Source organism: Alosa alosa, chromosome 6, assembly GCF_017589495.1.
Source record: "Alosa alosa isolate M-15738 ecotype Scorff River chromosome 6, AALO_Geno_1.1, whole genome shotgun sequence".
NCBI lineage: Eukaryota > Metazoa > Chordata > Actinopteri > Clupeiformes > Clupeidae > Alosa > Alosa alosa.
In genome coordinates, this window is record NC_063194.1 from 27,365,799 (window position 1) to 27,381,595 (window position 15,797).

At 42.5% G+C, this 15,797-nt stretch overlaps 1 protein-coding gene across 1 annotated transcript in view; it reads left to right on the forward strand.

Annotated features, from left to right (window-relative positions):
• kdm4ab (lysine (K)-specific demethylase 4A, genome duplicate b) overlaps positions 1–15,797 on the forward strand; it is a 73,948-nt gene that overhangs the window by 32,875 nt on the left and 25,276 nt on the right. Inside the window, exons 11-16 of the mRNA XM_048245633.1 lie at positions 1,310–1,767; positions 1,856–1,982; positions 3,825–4,018; positions 4,322–4,526; positions 12,564–12,640; positions 14,268–14,323. Of these exons, the coding sequence (XP_048101590.1) occupies positions 1,310–1,767; positions 1,856–1,982; positions 3,825–4,018; positions 4,322–4,526; positions 12,564–12,640; positions 14,268–14,323 (1,117 nt within the window). The remainder of the gene's footprint in view (positions 1–1,309; positions 1,768–1,855; positions 1,983–3,824; positions 4,019–4,321; positions 4,527–12,563; positions 12,641–14,267; positions 14,324–15,797) is intronic.

The following is a 15,797-nucleotide window of genomic DNA, read 5'->3' on the forward strand; positions in this document are numbered from 1 at the left end:
GAACAATGTAATTGCCCAACTCGTGGGGCGGCAACAAGCATGTATTTAAAAATCTCACTGCAGGCAATTGGATAACACTAGACCTGGTTTACTCAATACTCTGAATGATTTCAGACTTCGACGCAAACGGATAACACTACGACCAATGTGTACTGTCCTCCAACGTTGCAGCGCTGTCTTCATCAGTTTAGCTGGTTCCCCGGAATGTAAATTGAGACAATGACTGTGTTTATCTCAGTTATGATTTTGAACTATCCTCGAACTATCCACTGTAGCCAGACCTAGGTGGGCAGAGCCAGGCTGAAGTGGATTAACAAAAATTGATAAAAACCGACGTCAGACGAGATTGCAGTAACCTTTAAAATCTCAATATTGCTACGTGGCTATGTTTTTTTTGCACAATTCGTTAAAAAAAGTAATTTAATTGATTTAATTACGTGTATGTGATATGGTTGCAATTAGATGCTGTATATTCTCTTCTTGCATATGTACACCAACATGACATTGATAATTTAGTTTCTTCAGACAAAAAAAAAAGAAAAAAACTTGAACTGGTGAAGACAGGGTTAAAGTAGCCATTAAAAATGATACCTCTGGAATGTATGAATCTTAAGTTGTTGCACTAAGGCCAATCATTGTACTGTATACTGTTATGCTCTGTATGTTTGTTATAGAAATGCCATTTTGATATTTTACAAATATTTTAATAAATAAGTTCATGTTTAAGCACATGGGATTTTATTTTACTGTGGTATCGAATTTGGCATCGAGAATAGTGTAATTTTACTGGTATTGGCACCGACTACTGAATTTTTGGTATCATGACGTCCCTAGTTCTCAATATAAGATATATCTCTGGAAAAAATTAAGAGACCACTGCACATGTTTCTTTCATCCTACAGTTGCTGAGTGACATTCAAATGAGTTGACTGTCATTGACGGCAAATTTGAATACGAGTGGGGCGGGGATCCGTGCTCAGTGTCTCTCTCAGCCAAGGGGTCCTTGGGCTGATTACATTTTTTTTTCTATGCCCTCTTTCAACTGCTGAAGATACATCTTCCATCACATTTTGTATTTTCTTGAAAATGCATTCTAGTTATATTTATGTTCTTGTTTGTCCTCGGCAATTTTTATTTCGTCAGCTCACAGAATTTTGTATTTCCTGCAAATATGAATGAGCAGATACCATGTTTTTTCATTGTTATAGTCCATAATTTACATATTATCTTTAAGAGAAAAAGCTTCATACACAATCATTATTGTGTCTTTAGGAAAGCACACTCTCATTCTCTTTTTAATGTATTTCAGGTGTACCTGACTACACATGCCTCACCAGTCAGCACAAATTGGATGAGCAACATGGAATAGCTGAGCATTTACCTCAAGATACTACACTGAATAAAATGGAAAAGAGACAATTACCTGTGTGTGCTATGAAGACAAGTTTAAATATCCCCTTGGTTAGAACCAGTGCTGGAAACCAAGAAACGGATAGTGTGCTGCATTCCCTCTCAGCCCTACCCAGATCTGTTTCAAAACCAGGAGTGGCAAGTCTTCTCTTTCACAGAACTCTGAGTTCCAGTGAAGCCCTACAGGTGCACAACTATTCTATACAGACAGCCACATGTTATCAGCACAACTCAGAGAAGACTCCATTATCTGACTTACCAGCCAGTGTAAAGACTGACATCAACTTGGAGGAAAAGCCCAACAAAGGACCAGAGCAGTCTAGTACACACACAGTAATAAAAACAAGCCCAGTCAAGGTCAGCTCATTATAAAAGATATTGTATACAGTTTGATGATTTCTCTAGAAACGTGAAGTTAAAAATGAAATCATGTTCTTCCTATTAGTTGCAGTTGAAAGGCATTGAGGAAAAGAAACCAATGAAGAGCCAGCGCCATCAACTCAGCAAGCTTCCTCATCAGCATCCTCTGATGCTAGAAAACACCAATGATCATGATGAGAGAACACTACTTGGTCTGTCTCCTCAACTCCCTCTTTTTGATTAACTTAACTTGAACCCTGTTTAACCCTGTTAAAACTAACGATATTGTCATAGTTAGTTGGGTAGAAGTTAGTGGAATAAGAGTATTCTTGTGAAGTGGGGTATGAATGTAATTTTTTGAAGCAAATTATACTTCAGGATGTGTTACTTCAGTCATGTACTCCACTTCATATTCATATACTTCACACTTAAAGGGATATTCGCAGAATCGTGACACACCCTTTCTAGTGTTTCACGCAGCGCTTTGCAGCTTACGCGGCCGCATAAGCAACACACATCTCTCGCCTAACTTACTGGTAGCCAACAAATAATTCCGTACCTCTCGTTGCTTTCATTGTAAACTATGCGTGCAACTTTACTAAACAATATAGAAGTAAACCCCCTCTCTTTGCCCCGCTCTCCCTCGCTCGCTCAATGGACACATGCGACTCTGCATGCACAATCTAAATAAAACATTCACAATCGTGAAAGCAAGTATGCATAAGAGACGACTAGCTAAATGACTATTAAATCCAGTTAGCATCATTAGCATGCGGCACACATTTGTTTAAAACTCTTGCATTCAAGTTGACTGGTCATCTCAATACCAAAGTTTCCCAAAAGGGCCTGTCCCAAGGAGAACAAGTATTACCTTGAAACTTAGCTAAAACACACATGGGGAAACTGAACAGTCCAACCAGTAGACAATGATAAGCTAGCCAACTATTCTATAGGAACGCCACCTATTACCAACCGTCCCGTATTTCCAACCTCTTACGTGTATGTGTCACTTAATATTCATTTCTATACAAACCAAGACAGCGGATTCCTAAAGAAACGCAAGCACCCACACCATAAGTGTATCTAAATTAGCTATGTACCAAAAATTACATTTTACTGTGACTCGAAGAGCTGTAAACAGTGTTGTAAGGCTGCGTGTACAAATCCGCTTGGAGCTCCAGTGGAATTTTGATTTGTGACGAGAATTCTCGGTCTAACCGTTGATGTGCCGTGAGAAAGGTTGGAAATAGGCACCCACCAGCCCAGCACTAAACTCTGAGCGTGGTAAACAAAATTGGATATTTCAGGCAGTAAAACCCCCGGTAAGAACCAAACTGGCTACTGAAAAATGTAAGATTAACTTTTCAAATGTTATTTTGAAGTATTAAAAATAGTATTAGAATTGAAGTATTAGAATTTTCGAACGAAAGGGTTGGTAATTGGTGGTTTTACAATACTTTGTTTACAATATTTCCAGGTTTCAACCAGACAGCTGGATGAAAGAGGGAGAGTTGTAATACAAATAGTAGGCCTAGGCTATAGCACACTTTATGCAGATTAGCCTGTCATAAATATCAGAAATTCAGTATTCCCTCTTTTTATATCAGGATATAAAATAATACAGATATACAATATTATATTCTAATCCTCTGGTGTTCCAAGGTAGGCTATTAAATGTTATTTAATAAAAAGTCTACCCCAAAAAAAAAAAAAAAAAAGAGGTATGTATCGAACCGTGGGTCAAAAATCGTGATACAAACCAAATCGTGAGTTTGGTGTTTCGGTACAGCCCTAGTATCGACAATACTCGGTGACTCAGTGCTTCTGTGACCAATTTCTGTCTTGGTTTTAGCTCCTTCAGAGAACCAAGGTTATATACTGTAAATAACCATAAGTTTCCTTGTTGTGGACTGGTCAGTTTAAGAAATATTTAATGTCAGCTTGCACATGTGTAACACTACAAGAGATATTATTGTAGATAATATCCCACACCTCTGGCTATTTAAATCTTTTTTTAATAGTTTAACAAATGTATTTCAATCTACCATACACAGCACCATCAGATGAGACATCCAATCAGGACAATGAGAAAAGCAATGCAGAAAAGGGTGAGGTTTGGACTCGTCTCCTCACCAATCTGTGGCAGCACCAGCCCCACAACATAAAGGCAGAACAATCATACAATCAACGCATGGGCCAGCAACCCCCATATTGTGCAATCTGCACGCTCTTCTATACATACAACCAGGTATGGCAGCGGCCTTTGTTTGTAATTGGTTACTAATCACCCACAACCAGGCTGTTTCTCGGAATACTCTTGATTGTGTAGTGATGAAAAGCTTGAGGAACGTTTAAAATGAAATGAAGAGAACTATTGTAGAATGTGTGATTTTTCTCCAGTGTAATCTGTTTTTCATGCTCTAACCTTTAGGGCCTTCGGTTTAATTGCTCCATTGCATTCATTAATCAAGTTTTAAGAATAATTCTCATGGATCAGACATAGTTTCAGCATGACGATAACCTCTTTGTGTTTTTGTCTACTGACTTTTAGAGTGATTTTACCAGCAGTGGCATCAACAGAAATTGTAACAGTAAGGGCCCAGGAGAGTGGAGGCAAAGCAGTTTGCCCTTAATCCCTGAAATGTGCTTTAACTCCAGTGGTAGCACAGAAGGTCACCTCTCCACCCCATACCTACAGGAGGATGGAAGCAGCCACCTGGTCAGCTGTGTGCAGTGTTGCGTTCGAGTCCACGCTAGTAAGCCCCCACCTCTTAATCCTTGTCAGTAGTTTCATACTCAGACTCAGAAAATAATCCGTACCGTATTTTCCAGAGTATAAGTCACACTTTTTTTCATAGTTTGGCTGGTCCTGCGACTCAGGTGCAACATATATATTTATATTATATATGTTTTCTTCCTCTTCATGGCACATTTTTTGACTGGTGCGACTTATACTCCCATGCGACTTATAGTCCGGAAAATAAGGTAATTTAAAATGTGTTGAGAGACAGATGGAATGTTATACTTATGGGAAGTGTATATCTGTGTTTTAAATGCTTTAGTATCATTGTTTAGGCCAAATTGATGAAAACAGGTTTGATAAGTTTGACTTTTTAAACGCATTGCTTCAAGAAAATACATAACAAATTAGAGATGCATCGATTGATTGGCTGATGACTGGAATTGGCCGATTTTCACGTGATCGGCCATGATTGGCGACCGGCCCGTCAGTTTGAGAGATGGCGATTTAATGCCAGTCAAATGCACTCCTGTGGTGCGCGGAAATTCTTCAGCATGTGTGAAGAAGACAACAAGTTTGCATGATGTCACTTCATTACATAAACAGCTGTCATCACCACCCTTCCCTGCCCCTCTACAATGCAGATTACGTGCCCACAGCTGAACCACAAGCGCACTTGGAGTTAACCGATTGCGACATTAAAAAGAATACAATTTTAGTGATCATACATGATAATAAGATGTCAACAAGCAGCGACATACAGAGTAGGCCTATGTGGCAGGATAGCCACAGCAGTGGAGAAGACGGAGGAGACCAAACAGATTTCAACGAAAGGCTTCGTTTATTTTTTTTCTTTTTCTTCTTTTCTTAAAATCGTGCAAATATTTACAGTGTCAACCATGCATGAAAAATCGCCAAAACAAAACTGTAGCAAAACAAAAAGAAATAGGCATAAGTAGCCAGGCTAAGTCCTCAGACCCTGAACCACTATCAACCACAATCAATTGACAGACATGTTCCCATCACTACCATCACCGACATAGTGAGGCTCTGGGGCCTAATACAGAGCATTGCTATCTGTAGCCCCGCCCCCTGGATAACCCCACTGTCAAAAATAATCAATTAACTAAATAACAACATTGTAATTACCAAATAACAAATCAAACAAGAAAACACATAATACACAAACACATACAATAATTGTCATGTACAAAAACACCTTACTAAACCCCTAAAAATAGCTTTAATTTATTACCCCTAAAACACCCCCGTAACAATGGGCTGCCCCACAATGAACCCGGGAAACCCCTCTATTTCTTCCCAATGGAACAGTCCATCTGTTTCCCCACACGCAACGCGGAAGTACGTTTTTAACGGCGGGTGAGTGAATGGCTTACGGAGTTGTGATAGCAAATGTTTAATCAATAAATTACGTTTTTAACAGCCAGTGTGCATTATTTTACTTGTTGATACTAGACAAAGAATATACAGAAGAGAAATGAGAATGACAATATATCTTACGTGAATGTTTGAATCAGTGAGCTGCACAAACTATAGCCATCTAGAAGTGCTGGTAGGCCTTTCCCTGCACTCTAAAAACTAAGTTCGGCCCTGTGTAAGTAATCTATGGTAAATGGTGATTAATGACAATGTTAAGAAGATAAACAGTACATACGGTAATGAGAATGAGTAGCGTCAGGACAGGACAGCAGTGATTTAAAGATGCCGGCAAATGCCTTGCTTGGCGGCGCTACATGCAGAAAGGCGTCACAGCTCAGTCTGTGACATTTCCCCCCCTTTCTAAAGATGCCCCCTGTGGCATCCTAGACAGGAAATCAGCGGTACAATTCAATTTCCCAGCCCGGTACAACACTTCAAACTCAAAAGGCTGTATTGCCAAAAACCACCTAGTGATCCTGGCGTTAGTGTCTCTCATTTGGCCCAACCAAGACAATGCTCTATGATCAGTCTCTAATACAAACTTGCGCCCCAACAAGTAGTATTTAAAAGAGTCCAGTGCCCACTTTATAGCCAGGCATTCTTTCTCCACGGTAGAGTAGTTGCACTCCCTGAGCAGAAGCTTGCGGCTTACGTAGGCCACAGGTTGGAGCTGTCCATGGTCCCCTTGCAACAGCACAGCACCTAAGCCCCTCTCAGAGGCATCCGTTTGCAAGGTGAAGAGTTTGTCAAAGTCTGGGCTGAGGAGCACAGGCTCCTGACACAAAGAGTTCTTTAAGTCCTTAAAAGCTGCTTCACAGGCCTCAGTCCATAGCACCCTGTTTGGCTGGCTTTTGCGGGTTAGCTCAGTCAGTACAGCCGCTTTTTCTGAGAAATGGGGGATGAAGCGTCTGTACCAACCCGCCAGCCCTAAAAAGGAGCGTACCTGCTTTTTGGTGGTTGGGCGTTCAGCAGCCATAATGGCCTCCACCTTCCCCACCTGAGGTCGTATGACACCTCGGCCCAACACGTAGCCAAGGTAGGCCGTCTCCTCCCTGGCTAAGGCACACTTGTCTGGATGGATGGTCAGGCCCGCCTCCTTCACCAAGGAAAGGACCTGCTGTACGTGCTGCAAATGCTCCGCCCAGTTGGAGCTATAGATGATGATGTCATCCAAGTAGGCGGCGGCAAAGCCCTCACTCCCCCTGAGGACCCTGTCCATTAGCCTCTGAAATGTGGCAGGTGCCCCATGCAACCCAAACGGTAGCACGGTGAACTGAAAGTGCCCGAAGGGGGTCCTAAATGCAGTCAGCTCCTTACAGTCCCCTGCTAAAGGCACCTGCCAGTATCCCTTGCAAAGGTCAAGTGTGGTCAAAAACTTGGCCTTGCCCAAACGCTCAACCAAGTCGTCAACCCTTGGCATGGGGTAAGGGTCAAACTTGGCCTGGGCATTGACCTTCCTGAAGTCCAAGCAGAACCGCAGATTGCCGTCCTTCTTGGGCACGAGGATGATGGGGCTGCTCCACTCGCTGAAGGAGGGCTCAATCACGCCGAGCTGCAACATCTTGTCCAACTCCTCCCTCAGGACAGGAAGCAGACGCTCTGGGACTCGGTAAGACGGCTGTCTCACCGGCTGCTCATCCCTCAGGTGAATCCGGTGTTCCACCAGCTCAGTCCTTCCGGGTTTCTCCATGAAGAGTTCATCTGGCAGGATGCTACAGAGCTCCCGCTGACGGTCCTCTGACAGGTGGCTTAGGTCCAGCTTGCTCTCCTCCTCACGGCCAGGCAGGTACTGCTCGCTATACTCTTCCTCCTCTTCCACCGCTTGGATGAACATGGCAGACGCTTCTGGCTGTGGTTGCGGCCGCTCACTCCACTCCTTCAACATGTTGACATGGAAGACTTGGTGCCTTTTACGGTGGTCTGGCATGTGAACCTCATAGGTCACCGGTCCCATCTTCCGCGTCACTGTATAGGGCCCCTGCCATTTTGCCAGCAGTTTGTTGTCAGAGCTGGGTAGCAACAGCAGAACCCGGTCACCAGTTTGGAAGCAGCGAGTTCGGGCTGACCGGTCGTACCACATCTTCTGCCGATCTTGCGCCCTCTGCAGGTTTTCTTGTGCCAAGGCGGATGCAGCTGCAAGCTTCTCCCGCATCTTCAGCACATAAGAGATGATGTTGGTCTGGCCTGAGGTCTCACCTTCCCAGGTCTCCTTCAGTACGTCCAGTGGGCCCCGTACCTGATGTGCATATAGAAGTTCAAAAGGAGAAAACCCCATAGAAGCCTGGGGGACCTCCCTATATGCAAACATAAGGTAGGGTAGCCACTGGTCCCAGTCCTTTCCACTATCCGCAACAAACTTCCGGAGCATGTTCAAGAGGGTCTGGTTGAACCGCTCAACAAGTCCATCGGTCTGTGGGTGGTAAGGAGTGGTTCTGATGCGTTTGATTCCTAACAGATCATACACCTGCCTTAAGATCTTGCTCATAAAGTTGGTTCCCTGATCTGTTAGCACTTCTTGGGGTATACCTACCCTAGAGAAAAGCTGTAGCATAGCTGTTGCTACCCGTTTAGCTGTTACATCTCTCAGGGGGAATACTTCAGGATACCTGGTGGCATAATCGCAAATAACCAAAATAAACCTTTTCCCTGACTTACTCCTCAAGGGGCCCAACTACATCGACTCCAATCCTTTTGAAAGGGGTGTCAACAACTGGCAAGGGAATCAAAGGGGCATGTACGAGGCCTCTGCCTCCAGATAGCTGGCACTGGGGACAAGACTTGCAATACCTCTTGACTTCAGCAAAGAGCCCTGGCCAATAAAAACGCTTACTGATCCTTTGTAGGGTCTTCATGTAAGCCAAGTGTCCGGCCCAGGGTATGGTGTGACCCAGTTCCAGTACTTGCTCACGGTATTTCTCAGGAATCACCAGCTGCAGCCCTTCCTCACTCTCTCTGTAAAGGAGGTTGTTTTGTACTGTGTACCCCTCTCTACCCAGGACAGGAATAAAAGAAGAACCATTAGCTTTCTTAAACAATGGGACCAGGGTGGGGTCTACACGCTGTTCCTCAGCCAGATCACTTTTAAACATCAAGTCTTCAGTAGTTAAACAGGGGGGCTCTACTGACTCAGTCTGTATTTTTGTATGCTTCAACACCTGGTCCACTGTTTGCCTGCGCCTCTCACACCTTCCTTCCCTGGTGCGTATGGGCTCCACAACAATATCCTCGCCACAGAAAGGTAACTCTGCCATGTGTGCCTGCCGCTGCCCCTTGGCCATAGCTCTTGTGACAACACCACACCATGCGCTCTTATTTACCAGCTCAAGTAGCACTGGGAAATCCTGACCCAATAGTACTGGATAAGGGAGTTTGGTTGCTAGCCCTACCCTAAGTAGGTAAGTCTGGTCACTTACTTTAATATACACATCTGCCGTGCTGAGTTCACTCCGGTCACCATGCACACAAAAAATGGCAAGCTTGTCATTACTGTTTCTGGACTCTAGGGGGACTAGGTCAGCTTGTACTAAGGTCTGTGAACACCCTGTGTCTACCAGTGCAGTGACAGGTTTCCCATTAAGCTCTATGCTAACAGTGGGGTCCCTGCTCTGCTGGGTCTTAAAGGCTGATGTGGGGTGGGGTACATAACAGAGATAGCCGGGCTTAGGTTTCCTGAGGGGGCAAACAGGACTCTTGTGACCTTCCTTACCACAATTAAAGCAAGATATGCCTTTAAGCTGAGCACTGGCTGGGGGACGGGGTGATGGGGCGCTATTATAAGCAGGGGCAGCATCAGAACCAACTCGACCAGCACCATCAGACTTACCCCGTGGTTGACGATCAAGCACTCCAGCATACCGGTATCTCCTGGGGCCTCGGTGTGCTGACACAAAGTTCTCCACTAGCTGGGCGGCCTCTGCTGCTGTTGCTGGGTTGTGCTCCTTAACCCAGGTCTTCACTTCGGGGTAGAGCACGCGGAGATACTGCTCCAGCACCATGGTCTCCATGAGGGCCATCTTGCTGCTCTGGTCAAACTTCACCCACTTGCAAAAGAGGTCTTTCAGTCGGATGTAAAGTTCCTGCGGGGTCTCATCCGGACTGGTCTCCAGGGCTCTGAACTGCAGACGATACGTCTCTGGGCTAATCTCGTACTTCTTCAACACTGCTTCTTTCAGGGAATCGTAGTCCAAGGTCTTCTGAGGATCCATGGCAACAAAGGCACTGCGGGCCTTCCCAGTCAGTAGTGGTATCAGGTGCACCGCCCAGTCTTCTTTTGGCCACTCAAAGACAGTAGCTAGCCTTTCAAAGGTGGTCAAGTAATGCTCAATGTTATCGGAGTCCTCTAGCTTAGCCATCTTTGATTTATAGCCTCTCCCTCCTTTGGCGGCCTCTGCTGGAGCTTCAGGTGTCGGAACACGCGGCTCTGAAGGAACTGGTGTAACTGCCCTTTCTCGAGCCGTCTCTACATCCAGCTGCAGTTGGTTCACCTGATGTGAGAGGACTTGGAACTGGTGGGCTTGCCTCGTAGACTCCTTATCCAGCCGCTCATCTCTGGCCCGTTGCACCTCCATGAAGGACTCAAACATCCTAGCAAGCCGACCAAGAGCTGGATCTTCCTTCTCAGGTGGTGCAGCAGGTACTGTAGGCTCGGCGGCGCCCCCTGCTGCTCCTTCTTCTTCGCCAACTTTCTTCTTTTCTTTCCTTGTGGTCATTTCCTTGGTTTCTTTGTCTCTCCTCTATCTCCCCGATATCTCCCAAATGTGGCAGGATCCCAACAGTTCGGAGGAGACTAAACCAAATGTTTTTTTTTTTTTCTTTTTCCTCTTGGCTTAAAAGCAAAAAACCAAAACAAAACAAAACTGTAGCAAAACAAAAGAAATAGGCATAAGTAGCCAGGCTAAGTCCTCAGACCCTGAACCACTATCAACCACAATCAATTGACAGACATGTTCCCATCACTACCATCACCGACATAGTGAGGCTCTGGGGCCTAATACAGAGCATTGCTATCCGTAGCCCCGCACCCTGGATAACCCCACTGTCAAAATAATCAATTAACTAAATAACAACATTGTAATTACCAAATAACAAATCAAACAAGAAAACACATAATACACAAACACATACAATAATTGACATGTACAAAAACACCTTACTAAACCCCTAAAAATAGCTTTAATTTATTACCCCTAAAACATCCCCCGTAACAATGGGCTGCCCCACAATGAACCCGGGAAACCCCTCTATTTCTTCCCAATGGAACAGTCCATCTGTTTCCCCCACACGCAACGCGAAGCACGTTTTTAATGTATGGTGAGTGAATGGCTTTACGGAGTTGTGATGGCAAATGTTTAATCAATAAATTAAGTTTTTAACAGCCAGTGTGCATTATTTTACTTGTTGATACTAGACAAAGAATATACAGAAGAGAAATGAGAATGACAATATATCTTACGTGAATGTTTGAATCAGTGAGCTGCACAAACTATAGCCATCTAGAAGTGCTGGTAGGCCTTTCCCTGCACTCTATAAACTAAGTTCGGCCCTGTGTAAGTAATCTATGGTAAATGGTGATTAATGACAATGTTAAGAAGATAAACAGTACATACGGTAATGAGAATGAGTAGCGTCAGGACAGGACAGCAGTGATTTAAAGATGCCGGCAAATGGCGCCTGCGGCGCTCTGCAGCGCTACATCTTGGCGTGTCGTCACAGCTCAGTCTGTGACAGCCTAGTAGTTCTACTCTACTTAAAAAATACTCAAACTATTTACTGCATGTAGACTATGGTTATGACTTAATACCCTAGTCTTGCAGAATGGGAAGTGAAAATACAATATTATAAACAAAAGTTAAAGCTGCTTTTGACAGTAGCCTACAATGAAGAAAACTGATGCTCTGAATACTGATTCAGCTGTCTCTGAAATTTTTTCGAATTGACGCATTTAACCGGAATTTGGATTACACCTGCTTTTAACAGGCAGAGGTTTTTTTTTATTGCAAAGCAGTCGTGCGCTGTTTTTATATGTATGGCCAGAGTCCGTCTTATGAGACATTCTCTGATATGGCGGAATACCTAATCAATCTCTATTAGCAATTCCCCTCCCCTGTGTTTGCGCAATACTCCCACTTTTCCCTCGCCCTCCCATAAATGCATTAAGCCTTAATGCATATGCAAATATGTTCTGTGGCAGCATGTTCAAATGTATCATGATTTCTTTTTGTGTTTTTAGATGGATAAGGGATGTGAGATTCTTCTTTAAGAAGAATCTGTTTGTTCACTTGTTTTAACAACCATTCCATTATTGAAAAGTTGATTCAATTTCTATGTTAAAATATTCTATTAAAGAAAAGATCGGCCAAAATCGGTTTGGGCAGGTCAAACTCTATGACAAATCAGAATTGGCCCAGAAAATTGCAATCAGTGCATCTCTATAACATATGCAGTTGCCTTAGCATGCTGCCCCTTTGGTTGCAAGCCCATAGCATATTCCCCCTTTAACTCAGAAGCAGCATATCATATATTCCATTATTGTCAATGTGAATGTCAATTTATTTAAAGAGCACATGTAACAGCAATTTTTTAAAACCTTTCTTTTTCTACATGTGTTCTTAAGGTTGCTATGGCATTTCCAATGACACATCTTTGGATGGTTGGAGGTGCACACGTTGTGAAGCCAGTGCAATTACTCAGGTTAGCATCCTGAAAGTTTCTGATCTAAAAGATGTGGCCCTTTAAAGTTGATGTTCTGATGATGACTAATTCCAGCTATTTTTACCACTGGGTATCACACGGGTCATTCTATGAAGCGGGTGCCATTTGCGTTCAGGCATTTGATGAGATGCAAAAGGCACAAACTAGAGCCTTTTGTGTGTTTCTAAAGCCTAAAGTCAATAATCAAGGGTTCTTGTTAACAAGAAAATACTATTCTTGAAGAGCATCACACTATTTTAACCATTTTTCACAAGTCCATGACCATTTCCATGCCCGGATTGACCAACATGACATTTACATCTAAAATATCACCACATAAATGTTATATTATTATCAAACATTTGTAATATTCAGAATGAAATATACTTGATCTTTTTGGGGGTAAATATTTCGCATCCCCTGGTTTGACTTACCACCCCATCACTTTAAAGGGGTGAATGGATGAACAGAGCATTTCACCTTGTTTTGTGATGTTAACACTGAAAGTATACAACTTAGGTCAGTCCAAGAAATGCTCAGATGTTATTTCACAAACCCAGTTATAATCCTATAATTAGGCTGGAGAATAAAACAGTCCATTTTGGCAGATTTAGCGCCCCCTCGTGGTTTTCTGGACATCCTTATGAATAATGAATTACCTTGCAGTCAATGACTTCGCAACACTACACACTCTTGTACAGGTGGCGGTATGCAAGAAATGAACAATTCAATCTGCCAATAAACTAAAAAAGAAGACTACTCATTTCAAGATCTGCTTCTGCCAGTTTAGCCTACACATGGAGGTGTTCATGACTGAGACAGAATTGGAGAAGGGATCAAATACTGAGAAAATCAGTCCCTCAAAGATTGGAATTAAATATTTCTGACTGTCGTATATTGTTCTTTTGTAGGCCTATGCTTTCTCTACTGGCACTTCAGCCTTGGCACAAAACATATCCCCAAACACGCACTACCAGTAGCCTATAACCAGAGCCCTTCTACGGAGAGCCTGTTCACTTCTTATTAAGCCCCATTGTACCGAATTTGGTTGCAGTTCCACCAGAGTTCCAATGATCGCGAGCGAATGCAAAATGAATGGGAGATTATGGAGCTAGACTGATAAATATGTCTCTTTCACCTGATTGTCATTGAAAAATCGCAGATTTTATTGTAGTTTCTGCAAGTTCAATATGGATTATAGCTCGAAAGTTGAATGAAAGAGTACTGATATCCTTTCGATTTCTTACAGGTTGGGTCATTGTTGCCCATAACATGCTAGCATTCTGCTAATGAATGACATCATTGACATGTTTAAAACACTTTTTAGAACAAATAAGCGACTTTAAAAAATATAATACTCAGCAGTGTGTATTTTCTTTGCCTCCCCTTTCGAATGCATTAGACAAAAAATTATATCCCGAGAAAATTGATTTTTTGACAGCAACAGCTCCATAGACTTCCATTCATTCTTCCATTCATTAGTATGGCTGAGGTGGGCAAATATGATTTTTTTGGAGGGTGCTCATGTCTTGATGTAGTTTTGATGAAAATTTTGACCAATGTATAATGGAAAAGGCACCTGTTTCATGGAATGACCCACACAGCATTTCATTTATTTCCTCAATAGGATTGTTGTTTATGTTCTTTACGAGGAGGAGCCCTGAAAAGAGCCAATAACAACAAGTAAGTACTCAAGCTGATTGTGCATGTAAACTATCAGAAACATGTTGTGACCGTTCTATAACTGTTATTTATTGGGAGTGGAAGCAAGCAGGGAAGCGACATGACTCCTTTCATATTTATTCTAAGGTGACCAGACTTCTCAGAACTAAAACCAAGACACTTGACACGTGACCGCGTTAAACGTGAACATGCGCCTGGTCAGACAATTTCGCGTTTAGGCCAAACGGGTGTCACCCCTGGGAAAATGTATTAAATATTGTTATGTAAATACACAAGTTCTGTGCACTTTGTCAGAGAATAGGTCCTTTTTGCCTCCTAAACATTCCTCACCCATTATCCTGACATGCATGAAAACATTTAACTCACAGCCATAGGTTATTTTGAGAATGATGACTTTCTCTTCAGCATTGTTGTAGTGTAGCCTAACCATTAAAACAAGGCAGACATGAAGAGGCATTGCAACAATGTTTACAGAGATACATTGTAACTTTGGCTGCAAAGATTATGCAGACCACTACGATTGACGGACACACACACATGCGCACACATTGTCAAAATCATACGCTGGGCGCTCTAGGCTAGTCTTTCTATGTGGGTTTAGTTAATGATCGGGGTAGACCACGCCGGGTATGTCCCGCTGACAACCGGGACACTTTGATAGTGGTTGGTGTGAACCGGGACATTTTTGTGCCTCGAAAGGCTTTTTGTTTACTCAAAATCGGGACTGTCCCGGTTAAACCAGGACATCTGGTCACCCTAATTTATTCTGATTGTTACGGGTCCAAGCACTGTGCATCATTTATGGCAGTTAATGGCAAAATTGTGATATGATTTTCAATGTATTGATAAATCTGCTAGCTTCATTCCTTATGATGAAAATTCTATCTGAAATGTGTAGCTCATACTTCAGTCTTTATCCAAAATTTCAATCAAAGTAAATGAAAACTAAGAGACCTGCATGTATTTAAAAAAATGAATTCAGAACTATATTCATAATGCATTCATAACTGTATACAATGATTAGTGGCTCTGAGGATTCTCAGGTTATGTAAAATTGTACAAAGTGTTAATGTGTGTTGCAATGAGCTATTTCCATAGTCTAGCTTTTATGACACTCCACAATTCCAAACAGCAAAACAGTCTTTAGTGCGACACAGATAATCATTATGCTGTGGAGCACTACAATATTACAACCCCAAATCAGAAAAAGTTGGGACGTTGTGTAAAATGCAAAAAAAAAAACAGAATGTGATAAAATACCAGTCTCATAAACCCATGTTTAGCAGCAGAAAGGACAGACAACACATTAAATGTTGAAAATTAAAATTTGGACTATTTCATGGAAAATATTTGTTTATTTTGAATTTCATGCCAGCAACATGTTTAAAAAAGAATTGGTATAGGATATAGGATTTCAGTTGTGACATTCTACTTGCTTGTAAACAGGTTAAACGAAATATTTACATAAACGGAA